Here is a 22,731-nt window from a genome sequence, read left to right as displayed (position 1 = left end):
TGTGTGATAAGAGGGATAAAATTATTTTGATTGCAGATTTTGCTTTTATATTTCTAGAAAGCTCCTATAGGTAGCATGATTTAAACAGGAGACTTTTTAATCTTTGAGGATGCTGTTTTCCCCCACGTTCCCTACGTGCCAGAAGATGGAATCAATAATTCAGAAATAAGAGAGGGAGGTGACCTTGTGATGAAACTTTCTTACAAATAATTTTGGGTGGCCCTTCCTTCCTATCCAGGTTGTATGTGACCTTCATTCCGTCCTAGGAGATGGATCTGCAAAAGTAGCAAGCATGGGGTCCTTGCTGAAGGGACTCCTTCCATGCCTCCTGACATTATGAGCTGCTTGGGGGTACATGTGGCTCTCCCACCAGATCCCCGGGCTCCGCACACAGCCCAGGCTCAGGCCTGAGAAGCACCCTTATTGAGCAACTTCCAGTTTGAAAACTTGAATTGGTTTCATGTTAGAATTTCAGTTGCCTTAAACTGGATATGAACCATTTGCGCTTGCTAGAACTTCATGCTACAACTATCTTATCAGTTCTTCCCTTTTCTGCCAAAGTCAAGGTTAAGGAGCCAGACTTGCATGCCACCTCAGCATGACTCTGTGTGAGAAAGCAGTAGCGTCGTGGAAAAATAAAATTTTTATTCCAAAATTCTTCCTCCAGATTATTATCCTAACTTTTTGAAAATGAGAGTGGTTCCCTCCAGGTTTTGTCCCTAGGCCCCTCTCAAGGTCATTGCAATTATGGCCATTGTTGATTAGTGGGAGGGGGGAAAAAAGCCTTGTTTTGGAATTTGAATAGTGTCCTACATTCTAGAGAAACTCATAGAAAAACTAGGTTCTCACTAGTGTGGCTTCTCTTGGGGGGTGGAAGCTCCTAAACAGACATATGAATGCAGAACCTCTCATTTACGGTGACATGCCTGTGGATTTAAATTTGTAGCACAGCTTTTCTCCATGATATAAAAAGGACCGTAGTCCAGACTAATTCAAAGAATGTGTGAGGCACAAGACTTTGCTCCATTCTTGGAAACTTACAAAAAAAAAACCTCTTTCCACATATAAATAAATCTTGGGAAGCACATAGAGCAGAAAAGCAAAGAAAGTTACAGAATATGAGATCCAGACTAAAAAAAATACTTCCTTAAATATCTCCAAGGGCTTATTTTGTTATAGTTTTAATATCAGTATTAGTCTGCTGTAAGAATAGCCAGCATCTTGCAGGAGGCACAAGTGCTGGGATTCTTGAGCGAGTGAGAAGAAACCACCAATCCCCTGCTCTGAAGAGCTGCCTCTGTGGGTGCAAAGCAGAGAGAAAGCAGGTGGCCTGTGGCTGGAATGCCTTGCAGCTGGGAGTTCATATGACACTCACAAAGAAACCAATCCAGAAAGAGTGGCAAATGAGTTTGTGAACTAAAGCGAAGCGCCCATCGCAGGACAGGGCGGCAGAGCCCTGAGCACCTCCTGTGACAGCACTGAACTGTGGGGCAGGTGCTATGCGGCCCCTCGCAAACCCCACCATCTCCCATCTGGGGCTCCTCATCCTGCCCTTTTGTTTGCTTGCTGACTGCAGGTTCATCCCTGAGGCCTGGTCAGCCTGCACCGTGACCTGTGGCCTGGGGACCCAGGTGCGAACAGTCAGGTGCCAGGTGCTCCTGTCTTTCTCTCAGTCGGTGGCTGACCTGCCTGTTGACGAATGTGAAGGGCCCAAGCCGGCATCCCAGCGTTCCTGTTACACAGGACCGTGCAACGGGGAAGTTCCCGAGTTCCACCCAGAAGAGACACAGGGCCTCTTTGGCAGCCTGCAGGATTTTGATGAGCTGTATGACTGGGAGTATGAGGGCTTCACCAAGTGCTCCGAGTCTTGTGGAGGAGGTAAGAAGCGGGGCTCTGGCACAGATCCCCACCATCTTTGTGTCCTTTTCTGTATCCGCTCTCCCTGTGTCATGTGACTGCCTCTAGTCCAGGAATGATAAGCAGGGGAGAGGGGAGGAAGCTGTTCTCAATGTAAAGCACACTGAATGAAACACAGATGTATTTCTCTTTGGGCTTGAGTGGCTCTCAGACTGTCAGCTGTGAGTGGCCAGCACAGCTAATGCTTTTACTTTCAGTTGTCATTCTGATATTTCACAATATATCCTAGCATTTCTGACTGAGAAACACAGTTGACACTGACTTGGCAATGCTCTCAACATCCAGTTTTATTTATCTATGCCCTTGCCTCAGTGCATGTGGTGGGGACCAAGACCCAAAATGACAAAACATTCTGCTGTTCCCAAGAAGAGGTTGTAGTCCCTCTGATTTACTAGTTGATTTTCCAAAGTCATATCTAGTCACAAAGGGGAAGGGTGTATTAAATGGCAGTTAACACACTGGTTACCTGGAACCGGAGAGAAATTTAAAGTCTGAAGCCACCGCCATTTCACAGATGAGAAAACTAAGGTACAAAGAAGCTGAGCGACTTGTTCAAAATCACACAGATAGTGAGTGACAGCCTGGACTAGGCCTTCTATTTATTTATTTCTGTCTAGAGTATTTCCATCATCCCACACTTCTTTAAGCACTTAGAGAATTCCTGAAGCTTTCTCATTGTGAATATTATTGAACTAATGTTAAGTATTTCCATGTATGTTGGTTGACCTGGTTCTGTTAGATATATTCTATGGTGATATCAGGGCCAGTGGCTCTTTATTTTAGGTGTTACAAATGGGATTGTAGTGAGAGACAAAGACATTGAAGTCAATTCTTCAAGATTATGATCTTTCTTACCACTATAGGGAATACATTAAATTCGTACTGCCACTGTCTCCAAACCCTACTCCCAAGAGAGATTGTGATAGGTGAGGACATGCTGGCTGGTTTTCTGCCAGATCCTTCTTACTGGCTGTCAGTAACCCCTTTTGGCACATTAAGGTTCTTTATTCCCAGTTAAGTTTCTTACTTCATCAGTATAAAGAAATATTAAAATTATTTCCCAGAAATCTTCTCTAAACCATGACTTTCAGAAAGGCATCTTTTGTCCTTATTTAGAATGTTAAGAGCAAATGTGCCCAAATTATTCTCACGTAGTTGAGAAGCAATGAATAGTGGAACAAGTACTAGCAAAGAATTGACTTCTCCATCAGGTCTTTTAGTAAGTGTTTAATAGTTTTGACCATGAGGTTCTTGTTTGTTTCTAAGTCTTCCAATTTCAAACCATGGAATTCTAAAGTGTTTTAATGGAGAGCCCTGTTATTTTAAAACCTAAAATTTTCCATGTGATTCTGGGAGAGTTTCCTGGAACTCAGCTGATGTATGTTCTTATGGTGTTGTCCACACACATGGAGGACGTCTTTTCTTCCAAGCTTAACAAGGGAGAAGTGTTAAATAAGCTATGGTGATCTCTGAGCCCAGACAGGAGCTGAGAGGTCAGGTGGAAAGGTCACAGCCAGTGGCTACAGTTGCCTCTTTCCATTATAATGAATGACTCAAAAGTTCAGATGGTATGTGTTTATCCTCAATTTCCATGATCACCTGAACTGAATAATCATTATCTCTAGTCTAAAATAAATGCACTTAGAAAAAAAAATATTTATGGTTCTCAGTTATAAGTCAAACCTGGAAGTTTATGAGCAGATGGAAAATACAGACTCAGTAATGAAATATATAAATAACCAGATATGTTTATCTTTAAGATTCTGACCATTCTGCTGATCAACCAAGGGTATAAAATTCAAAGCATAAAGAGTATGTGGAATGTTTTTAATTTAAAATGTTTTCAGAAGACACTGATTTGGAAATCAGATTTAGATGTGTGCTATACAATTGATCTCTACCTGTTGGAATTCAGCATCATTGCATAACATAAATTGTACATCCTCTATATCCAAGATAGGGTAAAGCTGCTGAAATGTCTTAGGTCTTTAACTGTCAGCAACTGTGCACACTTACATACAGGTATGTCCCTGTGCCAAGAGAATATATTTATGCCTAAAATGATAGAGTTAAAAATTCCAAAGTGTTGAAAATACACCAGGGTTATAAGGTCCATGTGATGCCTGTACACACTAAAAAATTATTTTGCTCTATGGGACATGTATATTTTCAAGTAAGTGTTTGGCAGTCACACTTAATTGCTATATCAACTTTGATCTTTCACCAAAATATAACCCACAAGGTCATATATAATTTTAATCATCCTGACTGAAGCCAATCAAAAATGTGCAGGATTAACAGATTTTATATCAATTTTGGGTTGTAAGGCTGGTCAGCCTAATTTTATTGTCTTTGCAATCTCCAGAGATGAAATTGGACAGACACAGAAGTAACCTGTCACCTAGCAGAGGTAGTGGGCAGAAGGAACTGTTAGCGATGTAGGCTGTAGTGGTGGCTGCATTTCCCCATGCTGTTGTCAACTATCATGCAACAATTATGCTGTTCTCGGATATATAAACACAGAAAAATTCCATTTTCTGGAAGACTGAAAGGGACCCTAACCTGTTCAGATACGTGTCCTGTGTCACACTATCATCTCCTTGTTATGTTTTAATTTCCCACATGTGAACTAATAGGTGTGGCAAGGAGAGTGGATTTGAACCCGAACACCTTTATTCCATTGAACTCCTAGGTGGTAAAAATCAATATTAAAATCAAGCCAAAGGAAAACTTGAAATCTACTTCAGAAGGAAGGAAAGGTGAAGTCTTGTACCTATTGCTCTTTTCTGAATCCTCTCTCCTTTTGCTCCTGTCAAGAACAAAACTCAAAGTCATAAAGTACTGTACTTTAAACATGTACTCTGTGTTAGTTAAAAATTTCCTTCTAAGTGCATATAGTAGCCTGTTTGGAAAAAGCACAAACTTGGGGAGGCTAACTTTTCACATCCTGGCCTGACTCCCCAGGGCCAACTATCCTGTGAACTCACAGGTGAAATACTCACACTGCCTCTCTCTTCCAACCTCTCACCGCCCCATTCCAGGCAGTGCCCTCACTCCGTGTCCCTTCCTCCAGCCATCCCATCCCCACCTCCCCTTAGCCTAAATTGCCCTATGTCTAGCCCTGCCCTTTAGACTTGTCATGCCACAAAAATGTATTGTGTGTTGACCGCAGGGCTGGTCCCAGATACTCCTTAATTATCGCACCACTCTGTCCTCAGTCAGCCCCCACCACTCAGGCCCCACCTAGGAATGCTGAGGCAACCAGCCCCTATGGCCATAGACATTTAACGCACAGCATTGCAGAGGCCAAATACATTTGTTTTACAATATTTTAGATCAGAATTTAGTAACTCAAGAATGCTTCCTTATCTCTGCACTCACTCACCCCAAAAGTGATTTTTATCTTGAGCTAGGGTTATTGGTCTGGGGTCAGGTAAATTTGTGTTCCACATAGCTAAAAGAAGACACTACTGAGGTGCTTTGAGTCTTCAGCACTTGCTGCACTTGTTCCTTGCACTCCTAAAAGAATGCACATAATATAAACAAGGAGCTCACAAGTCCTCACTCATACACCTGAAGCACTTTAAGTAAGGTTAACGACAAGCCCTGTGGTCACTTCCTGCCTCAGATCACCAACCCAGCTTCATAAGGTGTTCAGTAGCTGCATAGGGCAAAAATTCATTTTATTTTAGAGCAACACTTAGAATCTCTTGGCTTTAAACAGTCAGTGAATTTAAAATGTAATTTCTAACATAATCACCACTCTCGATTCTGTATGGAGTAATCAGCTTCATCCAGCCCCTTGTCGTCCCTACCTTAATAATGCCAGACTATTCCAGTGGGAAGTATCTGTGATGATATCAGCAATTCATGTGAAATGTTTTGCTTTATCATTATACCATGAAATTCAAATGGCTCATCCCAGCTGCAACCAAGAGAACACCGCCCTATAGTCAACATTACGGGATATGGTGGAGTGACTTGAATATCTAGTACAAATCTCAAATGTTCCACCCTGAACTGGCCACGGTATGTTTAAGTGAAATTGTGAAGCTCATAGAAAGCTTAGAAAAAAAGGAAAATTATATTCCTGGCCACAGGGTAAATATTGCGACTAATTTTTTAAATGTTTGACTTATCAGACTTACTAAGAAGAAAGAAAGGAACTCGGGTTCTGGCTTTAACATGCCACTTCTTATATGATGGTCTCACTGAGTGAACTGTCTCAGTAAGTGCAACATCACCTTAGGAAGCATTAGCCTGTTGGTCGGGGTGATGAGTTCTTGGAGAAACATCAAGGAGATAAGAGGGAAGCAGCAGTTCTAATAAGCAAAGTGTCAGCTGTCCTAGATTAGTTCCTAATTGACAAAGCAAGGCAGAAAATAAAAACAAATGTGTATGTAATTTATATATAAAACTAATTACACAGACTGTCACATACTCTACTACAACTGTATACAAATATTTGACTACAGATAGATATCTTTAGACGTGCACATCTGTATATACATAGGTAGCTATGTATGACTGAAAGCATATTATCCAGAATGACCTGTCTCGCCTCTTCCTTACACTGACCTCTGCTGAAATTATCCCAGACAAATGTCTAGGCTATTCCTGAAGCTCTCCAGCAGATACAACAGCCTCCTAGTACTTTTAAATGTTAATGCTGTCAGTCACTAAAGCACAGCCTCACCATTTATCAACTGTATGACATGAGCAAAACTTCCCACCATTCCATGCCTCTGTTTTATTGTCTGTAAACTGGGGAAAATAGTGCTTACCTCATGGAATTGTTGAGAGGATTAAATGATACATGTCAAGCTCTACCTTGGTACCAGGCTGATAATACACAACCTATGGCTTTTGACTATTGTTCTAAGTGTGGGCATCAGAATCAAATGCCTGGCCATTACCTTACAGCTACATGTTTCCTTGCTCCATGAGAGTCCCCGTTAGGGATCCCATACGCCACGTTGGAAGACCTGCCAAGTGACCTTGCACCCGTCGCTGCTCAAACCCTCATTTCACTAGCACTACATCAGCAGGTGTCAGTGGGAACACTGTTTCCCATGAATGTAAGGATATTGTTTTCCATGGATGTAGTCCTTGTGCATCTTGTTCTCTTTCTTTGTTCCAACTTCCAAAGTTGCCCTAAATCATGAAAAAAAATGAACCAGAACCAAAAGAAAACCAACAGACTGGAGTGAGGGATGCAAGGCCCCAGGAGAAAAGCAGCATACAGAATGTTGGGTATTAAAATGTGGCTCATGGCATCCCTTCCAAATATGATGATCTGTTGGTTAAAATGTAACATGTGGAGGTCTTGGCCATTTTCTCTTGTCACCCTGCCCTCTTTCTGCATTAAATAATCACTTTTCAGCATTGGCAGCTACTGAGCTTGGTGGCATCTTTAAAAGCACTTCAGTGGTACTGGTGGCAGCCTCCCCTCCTTGAGGGAGCTGCCCTCCCCATGGGGCACGAGCTTTTGAGTACTTTCTCCCACAGCCAGCAGGGCTTGACAAGATGGGCAGTCCTGGACTTTAAACTGCCGTCTGTAACAGGCAGCGAGAGTCCTACTGATCCCAGAGACCTCCCACCACTGCCTTGTCTACACTTCATCACCGCACACATGCCCACTCTGGCCTGACAGCGTGATTTGCACACAGGTCTCCAGGAGGCTGTGGTGAGCTGCCTGAACAAACAGACGCGGGAGCCTGCTGAGGAGAACCTGTGCGTGACCAGCCGCCGGCCCCCGCAGCTACTGAAATCCTGCAGCTTGGACCCCTGCCCATCAAGGTAAGGGGCTTGCTGCCTGCCTGCTACCCAGGGGCCTATTCAGGGCTGGGTGTGTCTGAGCATGGGCAAGACCAGAACACTTATTGTTACCAATGTTTTGAAAAGCAATTAACATGAGTTCAAACTTTTAGTCAAATCCACTTAAATTTAATTGAAACCAGGGCCTTGGAATTCTAGCCCAGTGGTCATGCTCGGGGTCCAGAAGGCTCCGTGCACTGAAACAAGCCCCGTGGCATGGCTGGTGTGTCCACGTGCCACACTGCTGCTTTCTCCTGGAGGCAACAAGAACTGACCACACTTCCTGGTCTTTACCACCTTTTAGCCTGTGTCTCATGCCCTCACACCACAGTAATCGATTGGCATGTGGATCGCAGGGGATAAGGAACTGAAGCATCTCGGTAGTAGAACTGATCCACTGTGAAATCTATATGCACACAGCATGCAGACTCATTATAGCATGCTCAGGGTACGTGTGTCATCCCACATGCACAAAATCAATTAGAGCATTTCATTGTTTAGCCCTGCCTGGGTCTAATTATTGCCCAACCTTGAATCTTACATAATCAGTCCAATCACTGCTTCATTCCACATTATTTTATGGTGTCTTGAGACTTGCTTTCAGATACTTCTTTGGAGCGAATCTCTGTAGAAGTTAAACCATCTCATCTATGATTCTGGTTTCAAAGGGAGATGTTTAAAGAACCAAATTCAGAGTTCCAAGCCAGATGATGGGGTGAAGAACATGACTGGACATGGACATATCCTAGATGCAAAGGGGAATGCTGTTTCTGAATATTTCATCTCTTTCTTCTTTTTGTAGAGTAGCATGTAAACAGCAGTGTGTTGCCTTTAGGAATTAACAGTGTTTTACTGGTCAAGCTGAGGTGGCTTGTCTGACTCCTCTGCCAGCTAGATGCCTTTCTCTGGGACTTACAGATTACAGGCCTCCTCAGATCAGATTGTGGCACACTCTCACGGTGACACTGCCAGAGTTGTCCCATGTACTGATCTGCATGGTGGGCCTGGCTTCCCCTCTCAGATGTAGAAGTGAGGAGGACCACTCACATTCTCCAAGGCAACCAGAAAATCAAATGCTGCTTGGAGCAGAACCCAACCCATGAGAACAGCAGCCAGTAAAACAGAGTCACGGGCTGGATCCAGTGCATGGAATCCTGAGAAACATCTTTTCTGTGCCTGTCCAACCTGGTCCTACATCTCTGTCCTAACCTCACAGTTCTCCAGTTGAGTGAACCTAAGACCTAACTGCATGGGCAAGGGATACAAACCCCTTCTATTTGACTGCATTCTCCCCTCAGAGGAAAAAGCAGAGTGCTTTTAGCATGGACAGCTTGCAAGAGCCCCAAGGCTGGCTTCTCATCCAAACTCTGTCACCTACTAGCTGTGTGGCACTGGGCAAGATGTCTGCCTTTTCTGTTTCCACATTTACAGAATGACCCAGCTGTACACACATGCCATGACTCTTCATTACACTGTAGGCAGAAGCATTAGACCACCAGGGCTGCTTTTGTGCACTGGTAATTGGGATAATTTCTGTTCTGCTTATTTACCATCACTTTAAAAACAAATCTAAGTGTCTTTCTCACCACATTCTAGTGCTGCAATGGTATCCAAATGCTGTGATGAGCTGAGGCAATGCAAGTACCTGGGACTAGCTGAAAATCTTCTGGGATTTGCAGCTGCTAAACCCGTCCCTTCCTGGGGCAGCAAGAGTAATAGGACTCAAGATGTTACTCCCCACCCTCAAGTACTATGGCTAAATTAGATAAGCTAAATTCACTCTCCGCCCTTTTTATTGACTCCTGGGAAAGGACTCTTGTGAGGCTTAAGTTCATTGCATTTACTTCAGATAAACTCAGTGCTTTGATTTTCCACCAAGCAATCGTCAGACTGACAGGCAAGTCATCTCTACTGGGCTCAACCAGGCATTTCTTGGGCCAACCATACACCGCTGAGCATTTGTAGATTGCTGTTAATTAAAACAACAAAGAGGGCCAAAGTACAGTGGCCTGATATGACTCACTCTCCTCATCTCCCATTAAAGAGCCAAAGCACATTTTCATCTTAGAAGTGAGGAATGTATGGAGGGGCCTTTCCTTTAGAATATTTCAGTATAATATCAGGGGGGGGAAAAAATCTCTTTTTGAAGGTTGATGTAGGATGTATATGGAAAAGGAAATGTGTTTGGTAGAGGCATAATGGGTGCTGTTTTCCCAAGCACCTTCTGTTCAGTTGGGAATAATTTAAATCATTAATTCACAGTTCTTACTGCTCATGAACCAAGGTTCCCTGCACATTTTTGGGTGTCCTCTGATGGACCCCGAGTTTCTGTACACTGATTTTTGGGCTCTTGGTCTATGCTGATTTCCATATGTTAAAAAAAATTAGTAATTTTTGTGAGACATACAGAAATGATATTTCTAGTCTTTGTCACTGAGCTTATATCTCTGAGAGGCGGTGCTGGTTAAGAGTAGCTTTCTCAGTTTGCCAGTCCTATGCCAGTTAGGAAGTTGTTTTTCTCTTGTATGTGATCAGAGTTATCAGATCACACGGAGAATACCAAAGTCCCTGGAGGCTGTGTCCTATCAAAGCAGCCTTTCTAACATTAAATCTACCTCCTCCTGACTGACTCTGTGTGAATGGCAGAGCTGGTATCAGAAGCACACATCCAACTTTCACCAGGTTTAGGCAGAGACGTTCTCAGACCTAGCTATCCACAGCAGGAAGGTGTGTTGTCAAGCTGGAGGTATTCTGATTGTTCCAATTCACCTATGCACATGTGTGTGTGTGTGTGCATGCAAGCCCACAGATGCCTGCATATTTTTTTAGGGCACATAAAAAAAACAGTGGTTTTCCATTGAGGAGAACTAGATTTTCAAGTCCTTGCTGTCAGCTTTATGTCTCAATCCTCCTCTCGATTCACATAGTGCCTGGCATATTATCTGACACATAGCAGGTGGTTGTTAAGTGTCTATTGAATAAATAAGCATAAAGGACTAAGGCCAAACTGAAGTAGTGATGTTTAGGCTCAGTGATTAATGATAGCTGAAAAGCCCTAAATGCTATTTCTGCTCTGCATCCCCCTTATCCCTTCTCTCCCACCCACCAGATGGTGCTGAAAATGCCATTATTAGAGTCCCTCTCTTAGGCTTTAAATAACAGTTTGAAATTTAAATAGGCAAGGAGTAGCCCTTTACATTAGCAGCCACAATTGGCAAAAGATGCTCAAAATAAGAATGGGGCAAGCTTTACTAGAAGGGGAGTAGACGCAGTGGGAGTGGGTGAGCTGTTAGCATTACCCAGGGAGTTGATTGTCGGGAGAGATGGAAGGTAGCACATGGAGGATAGGTGTTAATCCTTAACAACCTTGCCTGAAATTGGCCAGAAGAAATTAGGACCTTTTTGCTTATGAACTGACAATGAGGATTTTGCATCAAAGTTGATAGCAAAGAAGTTATCATTACAAGGAAGAAAAATCACTTTAGGCACCTTTACCACCATCTGAGTCATCTGGGTCTGGGAGCCCCACCACCTTGCCCACCTCCACTGGTGGGTTAGACAAGCTTAAGTGAGGAGTGTCCAAAAAGGAGCTAAGATCAGTTATTAGCAGAGAAGTCAGCCTCCTGTTCCCAATAAGAAAGCTTCCTGAGCATTACAATCATACAAGTAATGCACAAAAATTCTTTCTTTAAAAGTGAGGCCTAGCAGAAGTAATCAAGACAGACAGATACATGCTCTACTTTCCCCACCATGCTCTATAGTTCCACTCAATTCTTCTCCCCAGAGATAATCACTATTAATGGCTTGGTACATAACTTTCCAGTCTTTTTTTTAGGAATTTATATACATATATGATCATATTAAAATATACAAGACTTTCTTCCCTCTGTAATTGGGATCATATTGTGTATATTGCTCGGGAACTTGATCTTTTGCTGAATAATATAGCCTACAGGTCTTCCCCACCCCCTGAGACCACCAATATAAAAACCAGAGGATTTAGACCTGTGTTCAAATTCTGCCAGTCATGTTTAGCTATGTGACCTTCAAGAAATCATATACTTTCGGGGTCCTCAGATTCCTGAGCTCTAAAATAGGATCCTGGTGGGCACTCAGAAAAATTCCCTTTTTCCCCCTTTCACTTCTTGGTGAGAAATCCTTTAAGTTTGAAATGAAACAGAATTTTTTGTATTCAAGACTTAACTCAGATTTGATTAGATTTTCTCTCTCATTCAACCAAGTCTTAATAATTAAGCTTTCCTGACCGTCTCCCTGGTTTATACTAGCGATGACATGAACAGCCCAAGGAAAGCCAGAAAACACTACCTTAAAAGAAAAAAAAAAGGAGTATGACTGTTATTAATTATAAGCATTTGATAGCTTGGCCAGTGTGTGTTGAAAAGATTTGGTAAACGGACATGGAGGAGGGGAAAGAAGTAAGCAATGAAAGCCAGATGGCTGAGAATGAAGGAAATTCCAGGCAATTTCTGCAGCTTTGTTCTAACATACTTTTTAAACTAAACTTTTATTTCTGTGCAACAGAGAACAGCTGAGTGGTGCAGAATAGATAAACATTGAAGGGGGAAAAAAAGCCCTTAATTCCAGGAACAGTGCCTGGTTTCTGCCCCTAGCCCCAACCCCAATCACTTCTCTCAGACTTAGGGTGGCTTCTCGAACCGGCAAGAACTATAAAATAAGTTTGAGAATTCCAGTTTGAGACAAGAGAGTTAAGAAAAACGTCGTAGAGGTCACAGAGTGTCCTCTTTAAAAGCAAATTTCAGAATGCCTATTTCATGGTACGCTAACAAAATCCATGCGTACTCGCAGCAAATGATTTCCAATTTCTAATTTTCTTCTATATTAGCCTGAAATGGCTGGAGCAGAAGGTGTTGTCCTTTTACACAACCATGTTTTAATTTGCTTTCTGGTGGAGCTTTCACAGCTTTGCAGGCACCTTCCCTTTGACAACTTGTTTTAAGGGTTACTGTTTCAACATGCTCTCTAAATATTAGTTTATCTGCTGCTGTGTTCCCAAAGTTTCCATACACTGCCTTTGGCTCTGTCCACACTAACCGTTAAAAAGCGTGCCAGAGCTCACTGGCGTCCATAGAAATTGAGTCCAGATTTGGAGGCCATTTTTGGGTGCTTTTGGAGAGCTAATGTTATTACTATGGTCATCCTCCTTGGTAAATCCAAATGCATAATCACACTGTCTTTCCCTTTCTTCCCCTGATAGACAAGTTACAACAGAGGAACCTGCCAAGACCTGTTTCTTAACTTTGGGACCTGATTGGCCCAGTGGCAGGCTCTGTTATTTCTCTACCCAGGAATGTGTTGGCCCAGTGATGAGAATTGTTCCCAGCAGCATTTTGACATCAACAAGGGTAAATGTCACATGTATGCTGGCTTTAGGGCTTCAATCTTCATTTCTCTTAAAGACCGCCCTTCCCATGTCACCTGTTATATCAACCTTGAACCTCTGGGAAATGAGCTTTGATGTTATTAAAAATTGCTTTGCATGCATAGATTTAATTGTTACATGAATCTAGAGTAAAAAACTCAAGGGATTGAATCTATCATCCTGTCATGTCCCCTGAAAGCACAAATGACTTGTTCTGAAAAGACAGAATCAGCTTTAGGAAAATCCATTCAATTAAGCTCTGAGAGGGACATGTCCCTGTTCTCTTGACATCTCTGTAATTAGATAGTGCCTTAGACCACATAATTCTGCTAGGGCTCTGGGGAAGTCCTATATAGACCACTGATTGAAGATAACCTTCTGCACAAAATAGTAGGGTAGAAAGTGTTTTATATCTCAATTCAGTAAAAAATGAAAGTGCACTGGGCATCTTCAGGTGCAGCAGTCTGCTTGTATTTGGTCCTCAAACATAACTAGAAGACAAAGACACAACCCTATTCTAAAGGAGTTATAGTTACCAGTTAGTGGAGGAAGATTTCAAAGCAGTAACTGCGGTGAATGAGGCAGGCACAGGCTTCAGTGGGAGCATGAGACTGATGGAAGGCTTCCTGGAGGAGGTGATATGATGCCTGTGCTGAATTGTTAAGGCATAAGTAAGGGCTTCCCAGGGGAAGAAGAGAGAAAAGAGATGTTGCAGGCAGAAGGCAAAGCATGAACACAAAGGAAAGGACAAGAAATGGAAGCTAGTGTTAGCTGGTGAGTAGGGGCCAGATCCAGGATAGACCAGTATGGTAAGTGGAGGTGTTTGGAGTTTATGTCCTATAGGCAGTGGAGAGCCCCTGAAAGGAGTTAAACAGGAGAGTGAAACAGAATCACTTAGAGAAAGATGACTCTGGCTGCTCATGCCATGGAGCTGAAGAGCTAATGGTCACTAGCTTTTATATTATAGGTAGCTTACACTTTTTCTCATGTAGAGTCACAAATAAATAGTGTGTTGTGTGAGATCTACACCATTATGTTTTCATTAAATAAACAAGGACCCCTTGTCCTAGGGCTGTTAGCATTATGCATGCCCCCAGTATGTTGTGGACTCAGCCAGTCCACCTGGCAGGAAGAGAGAACCCAAGTACGGGCATCACAAAGGCCATAAAAAGGTGCAGCTGGATGCCCCCCAAGGCCCTTCCAGGTCTAACATTCAGTGACTCTCTGAACGTAATGATAATTATCTGCAGAATGGAAGCTTCTCAGGAAAAAGAAAAAGTGAATTCTATGAGGGAAATACCTTGAATTAAATTTAAGTCCTTAAGACAGAGCACTGCTATTAGTCCCAAAACAGGAACTGGCTTGAACTATAAATTAAGCAGCCATGACAAGTCTACAGGGAGTAAGATGTACATTTCTATAAGAAAGATTCAGGCAAGGGCACTCAGCAGCAAGGAGGGTGAAACACTGAAACCATGGCCATTTTTATAATACCTTAGTGGTGTTTGTCCTTGTGTACAAGGTCCAAAGTATTCTGCATCCCCCAATTTAGAATTGTATAGTGACCTTTAAGATAACTAGAATTTCTCTTCTTTCAACCTCATTGAACAAATATGTATTGAAGGTCTACTTTGTGCCAGGCATTGTGCTGGGGATGCAGTGATGAATAAACCCACTCTGTTCCTTGGAACAGGTAGCCAGAGTTTGGGGAATGGTCCTGGAGAAGCTATTACATTTTTTATCTTGGATCTTTAAGTGCTGCCCTTCTAAAGATAATTATTAAACTAAACAATGTCCGGCACACTTCACCACTTGAAGAGCTGTCATATCTGTACCAGCCATCAATCCCATTGCTCATAAGCACCATGGGGTGGAACTATCACCACCCGATAGCTTTCTGCTCTGGATATGGTGTTGAAACATTGGCGTTTTGCAGTTCAAAAGCCCTGCAGCTTACAGTCAGTCAAAAGTAGAGTATAGACTCCCAAAGTAAATCTTTTTTTTTTTGCCTTTCACTATAATCCAGTGTTTGTAAAGACCTGAAGTAGTAATTTAAGGGCAAGCAATGATTTGGCTGTAGCTTCAAAATGAGAATTATTACTGCCTAAGTGTACCCAATGCCTTCTTTGGAAATTGTGAAGGAAGGCCTTATGCTCAATTTGAGATGAAGAACTTTTCTGTGACCATAGTGTTAGAAATCTGTTCTGTGACTTTGTTCCTTATACTGGGAAAACAAAGGAGTAGGAAAAAGACATAAAAAAAAGAGGTGTTTTTAAGCCACATAAAAATAAAGAAGTGAAAAAGAGAGTGCACTGATTTGTGCCCAATAAACCAAAGGATGCAGTTCAGAAACAGTTCATCCTTCTAAATACTTCCTGTCATGGTGCCGGCGCAAGGGCAGGCAGGCCTTAGCTTATCCGCCATGGCTACAGAAAGATCTGTCAGAGATCAGAGCCCGCCAACTACTGCTGTCCTGCCTGTGGTGAATCAGTGTGCCCCCTTCGATCTTATCTTTAACATTCCTTCGTTCTCTTCGTTATTTTGTCTAGTTATCTTTACCAGGGCTGCAGGGAATTTGGTGGTGTATTCGGGACATAAGAAGCCTAGGATGATTATCATTGGATTAATACAGCTCCCGGACCCACCAGATGCTCACTGCCTTCTCATGGGGCTTCTAATTTCACTCATGGAGTGACTTGTCCTTAAGGCCAAGACAGGCGCGGACACAGGCCATAGGCTGCGTGCTGGAACAGCTAAGCTGGCGTGTTCTAACTGCTGCTGGTGATGCTCGTTCCTGGGCGGGTGGGCAGAGCTGCTTCCTGGCTGGCCAGGATAAACACAGCCTGACACTGACCCCACCACTCCCACTCACAATCATACTAAGTACCAAAGTCATGGTCCGCATGGCTCTGCGAGAGACAGAGCCCATTATCATCTCAGCATAATTTTTTTTGTCAGACGTCATATTTTTCATAATCAGAATCTTAGCAACAATCAGGAGAAGGATGACTTCAGGACAGGAACCAAAAGGAGATGTGGCAATGCCATAGCTGAATATTCCCCACTGGGGACAGGAAAGCTACCTGGGAAAAGGGAGAAGATGTGGGTTTTGAAGTCAGACAAATGTGGACTCCCTCATTTGCTTTGTGGTCTTATGCTGGCCATTTCAACCTCCCTAAGACTCAGTTGTCCTGAACTGTAAAACAAACAAACAAAAATTGTCCATACCACAGAGGGGAGATTGTAAGGACGATCATGTATATAAAACACTCAACCAATTCCTACCTCATATAATAGATGCTCAAAAAAATAGAGGTCCACCATCCTTCTGAGTTCCCTATGCAGAAAACCATATGGTATAAAAAGACCTTCCTGTTCTTTATGGCCATTGCAGTTTATTGCTAAAATTTCCTGAACCAGCTAGTATGGGAGCAGAGTAAATGGGAAAGTGTAGGTAGAACCCAATTTCAGGGCAGTCTCTCAGGAAGTTCTAGAAAAGGAAGCAAAGCAGCTGGTTCTCACAGATTCCACCACACCTGCAAAGGGTAGCAGTTGCTGAGCTAATCCATTCGACTTTCACACCTAATCTAATAGGTGTGTTTTTTTAAGAACAGTAGTAAGGTGGTGAAGTGGGAATAGGAGAGACAGAGTCTAAATATTCCTGAAAAGTTAAATCTCCTGTGTGACACGATTGAAGGAAGTGAGGCCAGTGGGCATGTAAGGTGTGAGTCCTGGAAATGAACAGCTGTGTCCTAATGGTCAGAAAAGCCTGTGGTAAGTCAGAAAGAAATCGGAAAGCTTCTATAAATAATTATGTTATTCCTAGCCACTTGTCAACTCAAATACTTTTGGGAGACGGGAGGAAAGGGAAGAAGAAGGAAATGAAAGTAAGAGGAAAGGAGAGAGAAGAGGTCAGGTTTAACCCAGGGCATGTTGCCCCCACATCCTTGCTAACTGTCACAGGCCATCTTTCAGCAAGGTAGGGTTTCCCTAGTAGCTTCCATTTATTGGGGGCTTATAATATGCCAGGCACTGTCCTCATTACTTTACATTATTTTGTTTAATCTTCCCCACAGTTTGAATGAGTATTTACTATTCTAACTTTACAGTTGAGGAAATAGTTTTTAGAGGAATCATGTAACTAGTGAGTGGCAGGTTCAGATTTGGAACAAGGTATGTTTAATTCCAAGGTCATTACTAAACAGCTATGGTTCAGTATTTGCCTCTATCAATGATATTTATAAATCCTCCTTTTCTTCTTCCCTCTCTGTCCCTCCATCCCTCCATCCATCTTTCCCCCATCCTGTTCTAGGCACTCAGCTCTAAGCACGGGAATTATCACAGTAAAAAGAACCAGCCGTTCCTAGCCCCAAAATAGCTTATGACCTAGTGAAGATCACAAACAAGTTAACAGGCTCTTCTTTTTTTTATCTCCAGCAGAAAATCTTCATGTCATACTCTCAGTTGTCAAGGGTAGAACTAGACTTTGATGAAAGCTAGTGCTTGAGGGATAGTGACATATTGTTAGAGCCCACTCTGCTCAGGGCAAAGCCAGTTCACTGCAGGAAATGAACCTGTGAACAGAGACACTGAATAGAACTAGAGTGAATGGCTTCAAACCCAGCATGGAGTCATTGGACAAAGCACAGAGTTCCTAAGCAAACATTTTTATAAAGAAATACAAAGTCAACCAGAGAGGTGCAGCCTGGGCCCACAAATCCGGAAGACACTGCTGACTGTCTTGGGGCTGTGCATCTTTGCTCTGCCACTGCTAACAACCACTGACTTAGTTTATGCTTAGCTGATGGCCTGTTCATGTAAATTATCAACACCATTGCCTTCTTACACGCGCGCGCACACACACACACACACACACACACACACACACACTTTTCCTTCTCTTTCCCCAGTTTCCCCAGTGCAGCCCTGAGTCTTTGCCTCCTTTTCTGTGCTGTTCTCTTCTCTCTTTCTAGTGCATCTTTCCTCTCTTCCCCAGACTTAATCCTAATTACTTTGCTGTCTGACTACTCAAATTCCCCGGTGGCCACTTGTGCAGGGCTCCAATTCTTTCAACCCTTTTCTCCCACTCCCTCCCCCATTCATTCAGTTCAACTCAACTAAGAAAGCAAAACTACCTAATTCACACTAAGATGTATGTGACTGCTCCTAACTCCTTCATTCCAGCTGTAAGAGCATGGCTTGGGAGTCATACAAATCTGGGATAAAATCCAGATCACAACACTTGCTCATCAGCCTTAGGCTGATGGGTTTAACTTTTCATAGCTTCAATTTCTTCATCTTTGATTCATTGATATTTGTTGTGAGGATATGTATGTTTTGTGCTCTGCATGGTATCTAGCTCATATTACACACTCAGTAAATAACAGGTGTTAGCTGTGTTTTTTTATGTATCTCTGTAAGAAGTTGGAGGATGTGGGTGGTTTGTCTGCCTTTAAGGGAACTGGGGCTCTCATCTTTTGTCCTGAAGGAGGAGGGACCAGCTCTGGTACAGAGGAGAAGGGCTGCCCAGTCTAAACCAAGAATGCCTGGCCCCTGATTATCTCCTGTATGCTCTAACCCCTGAGGAGTCGGCATTTTCTGCTGGTTAAGGGAAAATCCAGCCTAGTTCAGCCAACGTTTATTAAATTCTTGCTGTGTTTTAGGCTCTGAAGAAATGAATAAGCCTAACACATGGACCCTGGTTGGAGGCACTAACAGCTTATCGGGATGCCAGGCCACAAACATTACATTACAATGCACAGTCACAAGGGCCTTAGTAGACGAATGAATGACTGTCTTCTGGGAGCACTGAGATGAATCACCTGATCCAGATCAGGAAAGGTGACCACTGAGCTGAATCTCTTGTTCTTATAGATGTCAAAGTATTTTTTCCTAAAATTGTAATTCAAACATGTTATTGATATACTATGTAGATATTCCCCACAAGGTCCCAATTCAGGCATTTCAAAATTCAGCTTTGTGTCCTGCCTTCTGTCACCTTTCAGTCTTCCATATGAGCCTAAAAATGCTTAATTATAAGAGGATCTCTGATGGCTCTCAATTAACTACCAGGGAGCTGATAACATTTATGTCCCAGAACCACATAATGGAATGATGATTATGCCAACTATTTTAAATGGGCCAATTAATCTATTGCCAGTTTATTGGCTCTCCATCCCTAAGGGCAATGTTGGAACTTGAAGCCTGAGCATTTGTCTGTATATTCCATGTCCTCTCAAAGATACTATGCCACCCTCAGATAGTTCTGATGGCTCAGGAGATTCAGAGAAGAACCCAGAGGGCAATGTATTTGTGGTGCATCTTGCAGCACGGGTAGGTGAAGAATTACGGAAAACAGAAGGACCCCTGATTCTTACAGCCCCAACACCCTGCCATTTCCCTCTGATGTAAACTCAAGGTCGTGAGCTCTTGGCTTAGACAGTTTTGCAAAGTTCTCTGAGTTCTGTGAAACTTGGTGTTGCGTAAACACAAAACACTGACTTATTATTCCCTCTTTCTTCTTCTAAGTCACTGCTTCATCTCTTGCCATGTGAGCTATTTCAGAGGGTTGGTTTTCAGGGCCCTGCTTTCTAATCAGCCCTCCAAATCCTTGCTTACTGTGTAGATGTCATTGAAAGATCTTCTCAGCTCCCAGAGACAGCAATATTACAGAGAAATCTCAGTTTGGGAACTGACACTCCAGCTGTTTAGAAGTGTAAGGAGTGAACAAAAAGGAAATTTATACTCTGGCCTTGGTAAAACTCCACAACCCAAACATGGACCTCTTCTTTATTAGAGTCACAAGTGTAGTGAGAGGACTCTGTAGATCCCTGCTGACTATGCCTTGGTAAAACTCCACAACCCAAACATGGACCTCTTCTTTATTAGAGTCACAAGTGTAGTGAGAGGACTCTGTAGATCCCTGCTGACTATGTCTAGGATGCTCTTTGAGAAACTGCATCAAAGTTCTTAATGATAGAAAATGAAGCTAATGCATTGCTGATCCATTTACAAGGGGGATTTCCTGGAATTTAAAAGAAAAAAACCTCTGTGGGTGGTCTTTGGCCCACTCCACCCCCACAATACTTCTCCTGCCTCAACTCCTTTCCCAGACTAATAAGCCAGCAAAATCAAAGATGGTAATAACCAGAGCTTGTACAATTTCAAGTCTCATCAAGCTATGGAAAATCACAGAAGGAAACTGTTATGAAAAAGGTATTTATTGATGTAAAACCCCCCACAACCAGACAGATACTATTTATCAATGCTCTTTTGTGAGGAAAATGGTGCCAGAACTCTGATGGGAGGGAGAGACTGATAGTGGAGCCAGATCTTCCTTACAAGATGTACCCCACTGTCAAGCTCAATTTTGTAGCATTTTTTTTGCACTAATAGGCCGTTTGTGTGCACTTGGAGGAGACAGTAAGATGACAGTTTGGGAGCCAGAGAAGCTTCCACTTCTCTTGTCTTCATTCTGTTACCTGCTCGACACTTCCACGGGTCTTCTGAAAGCACATCCCAAGTGCACCTACAAACACGTTATGCAAAAATGGGCACTGTCATGCACTTCATCTTTAATTTGATGGAGGTTGACTATCTAACTGACCCACAGTGGAGTGAAGTGAAACCACATGTGGGCTGGATTGACCCTCCTTTGATCTAGAAAGAAAAGTGTTGTTTTCCAGCTCACCCTTGCCTACTTAACGCCTCCAGGAGGGTAATTCTGCAGAACAAGGTTGGCAAGAAATGGACTGCTTTTCTCCACACGTGGTCTTGCCACAGCTGTGTATCTCTAGAAAGTGGGCCTATGGCTTGAATTCCTTTCCCTTAACATATGGAAAGGGACTATGTTGAAATCGTATGTACGTGGTTATGATATCTTGCTGCATCTTTTAATCATCACATGTATAAAATTCCCTTTCCATTGCCTCTCTGGGCACAGGTAAACTCTAAATGTAAGCCTATCCCAACATTTATGCCAGTTCCATAATTGCTTAATTATTTGCTACTTATTGCATTTGAGACCCCAGACCCTCCTCTATGGACAAACTAGTGTCTGAAATGAATGGGTTTTCTGAGCATCAAATGTAGCCATTTATTTACAAAGAACTCTCTCTACCTGCGAAGCCAATTTAAAAGGTGAAGCATAGGGTGTGGATTTCCACTCTGAATCCCTACACGCATGCCTGTGCTCATGGCAGATAATGCTGATGGTTCAAGAGGCTTGACTGTGAGTCCATACTCTTTAAGTACTGTTGGGAATCCCTATTTGTTGGGGCAATGATTTTGAAAAACGGTTACTGGAAGCTGGGTTCTTTCACCTCTGGTGGTTGAAGGATTGTAGTCACAGGAAGAACTTGTTGGACATTGAATTCTTATCACTTCCCAGTCGGCTCACTCAGAACTGTTAGCACCATTTCTACCAAAATACCACAGGGCTTCATTCTTTACACTCTAAAAAGCCAGAGAGCAGCAAGGAGCTTAGCTGACAGACTTGTCTAGAATCTAGAACTTTGACAAATAAGCCTCCCTCAGTGACTGGGGTTATAGAATCCCAGAATGCAATGTGGGCCAATTCTCTCATTTATCAGTGAAGAACAAGAGGCCAGTGGTATTAAGTGAGTTGCCCAAGTGATCATGGCTAGCAGAGCTTGAGCTAAAGCCTGAAAAATGTTTCCCAACTTTGAGCTCAGTGTTTATCACAAACAGGTAGACTCCAAAACTTGTATAATGAATCGGAATTTAGGATCTAGAGCCAGACTCCTTGTTCTGGCTCTGCCACTTATCAACTGTGTGTCCTTGACCAAGTCCTTAACCCCTCTCTGTCCTTGGCTCATTATGTGTAAGGTGAGGATGAAATGAAACCTACCTCAGCAGATTACTGAATTATCACTTATGTCAGTGCCTAGTTATTGAAGAGTAGGTTCTATATAAAAGTTTTCCAGGGCTGCAGATGCACTAAGAGCTGGAATTGGGTGACAGAATAGGAGACCCAGCTGGTCAAAGGTGGACACAGCATACTCTTAACTAGGATAAGAAAGGATTTTCTTACCAAACTACTGAAAGAAGTTTTTATTCTTTCTCAACACCTCATTAACACTATAGAATCTGATTGAATATTTGACATATTAAAAAGATACCAGTTGCCCCAGGTAGAAATCTTTTATCTTTCTGAAGATATGCATATTTATTTTTAAAAATTCTTTACTTTTTGAGAGTGAAGAGTAGAGGGTAAAAGGTCAAGTGGGACATAAAAGGGAAAGAAAGAAAATAGCCACATTTGTAGGGCATGAAAATTTTTCTAGTTATTTAATATGAGTGAATGATAGTCAAGAACTCAGAGTTCACTTGACCTCCATGTGGCAGGGAGTAGAAACCCTCTCCATGGGTTTTTGTGGCAGTCATATGGGTACCAATTCTCATTCAGAATTTAGTTACTGTGTTACCCCACTCTTTTTCTTTTTCCAACTGGAAAAATGGATAATATGCTCTGAGGATCAGAGGGCAGCTAGAAAGTTCTCTGTGGCCTGGGGAATGTTGGGCTGCATGAAGCTGAACTGTTAATTATTGTAAGTGTGTGACAAAGCAAGTGAAAT

General features: G+C 42.6%; 1 protein-coding gene across 6 annotated transcripts in view; it reads left to right on the top strand.

Moving 5' to 3' along the window:
* Positions 1–22,731, top strand: part of ADAMTSL1 (ADAMTS like 1) — an 869,288-nt gene that overhangs the window by 689,601 nt on the left and 156,956 nt on the right. For all 6 annotated transcript variants that reach the window (XM_017660035.3, XM_017660032.3, XM_073228449.1 and 3 more), the window contains 2 exons: positions 1,577–1,878; positions 7,587–7,716. In XM_017660035.3, the coding sequence (XP_017515524.3) occupies positions 1,577–1,878; positions 7,587–7,716 (432 nt within the window). The remainder of the gene's footprint in view (positions 1–1,576; positions 1,879–7,586; positions 7,717–22,731) is intronic.

Source organism: Manis javanica, chromosome 2, assembly GCF_040802235.1.
Source record: "Manis javanica isolate MJ-LG chromosome 2, MJ_LKY, whole genome shotgun sequence".
Lineage (NCBI taxonomy): Eukaryota > Metazoa > Chordata > Mammalia > Pholidota > Manidae > Manis > Manis javanica.
Note: the sequence above shows the minus strand (reverse complement) of the source record. Positions and strands in the feature narration are given on the sequence as shown.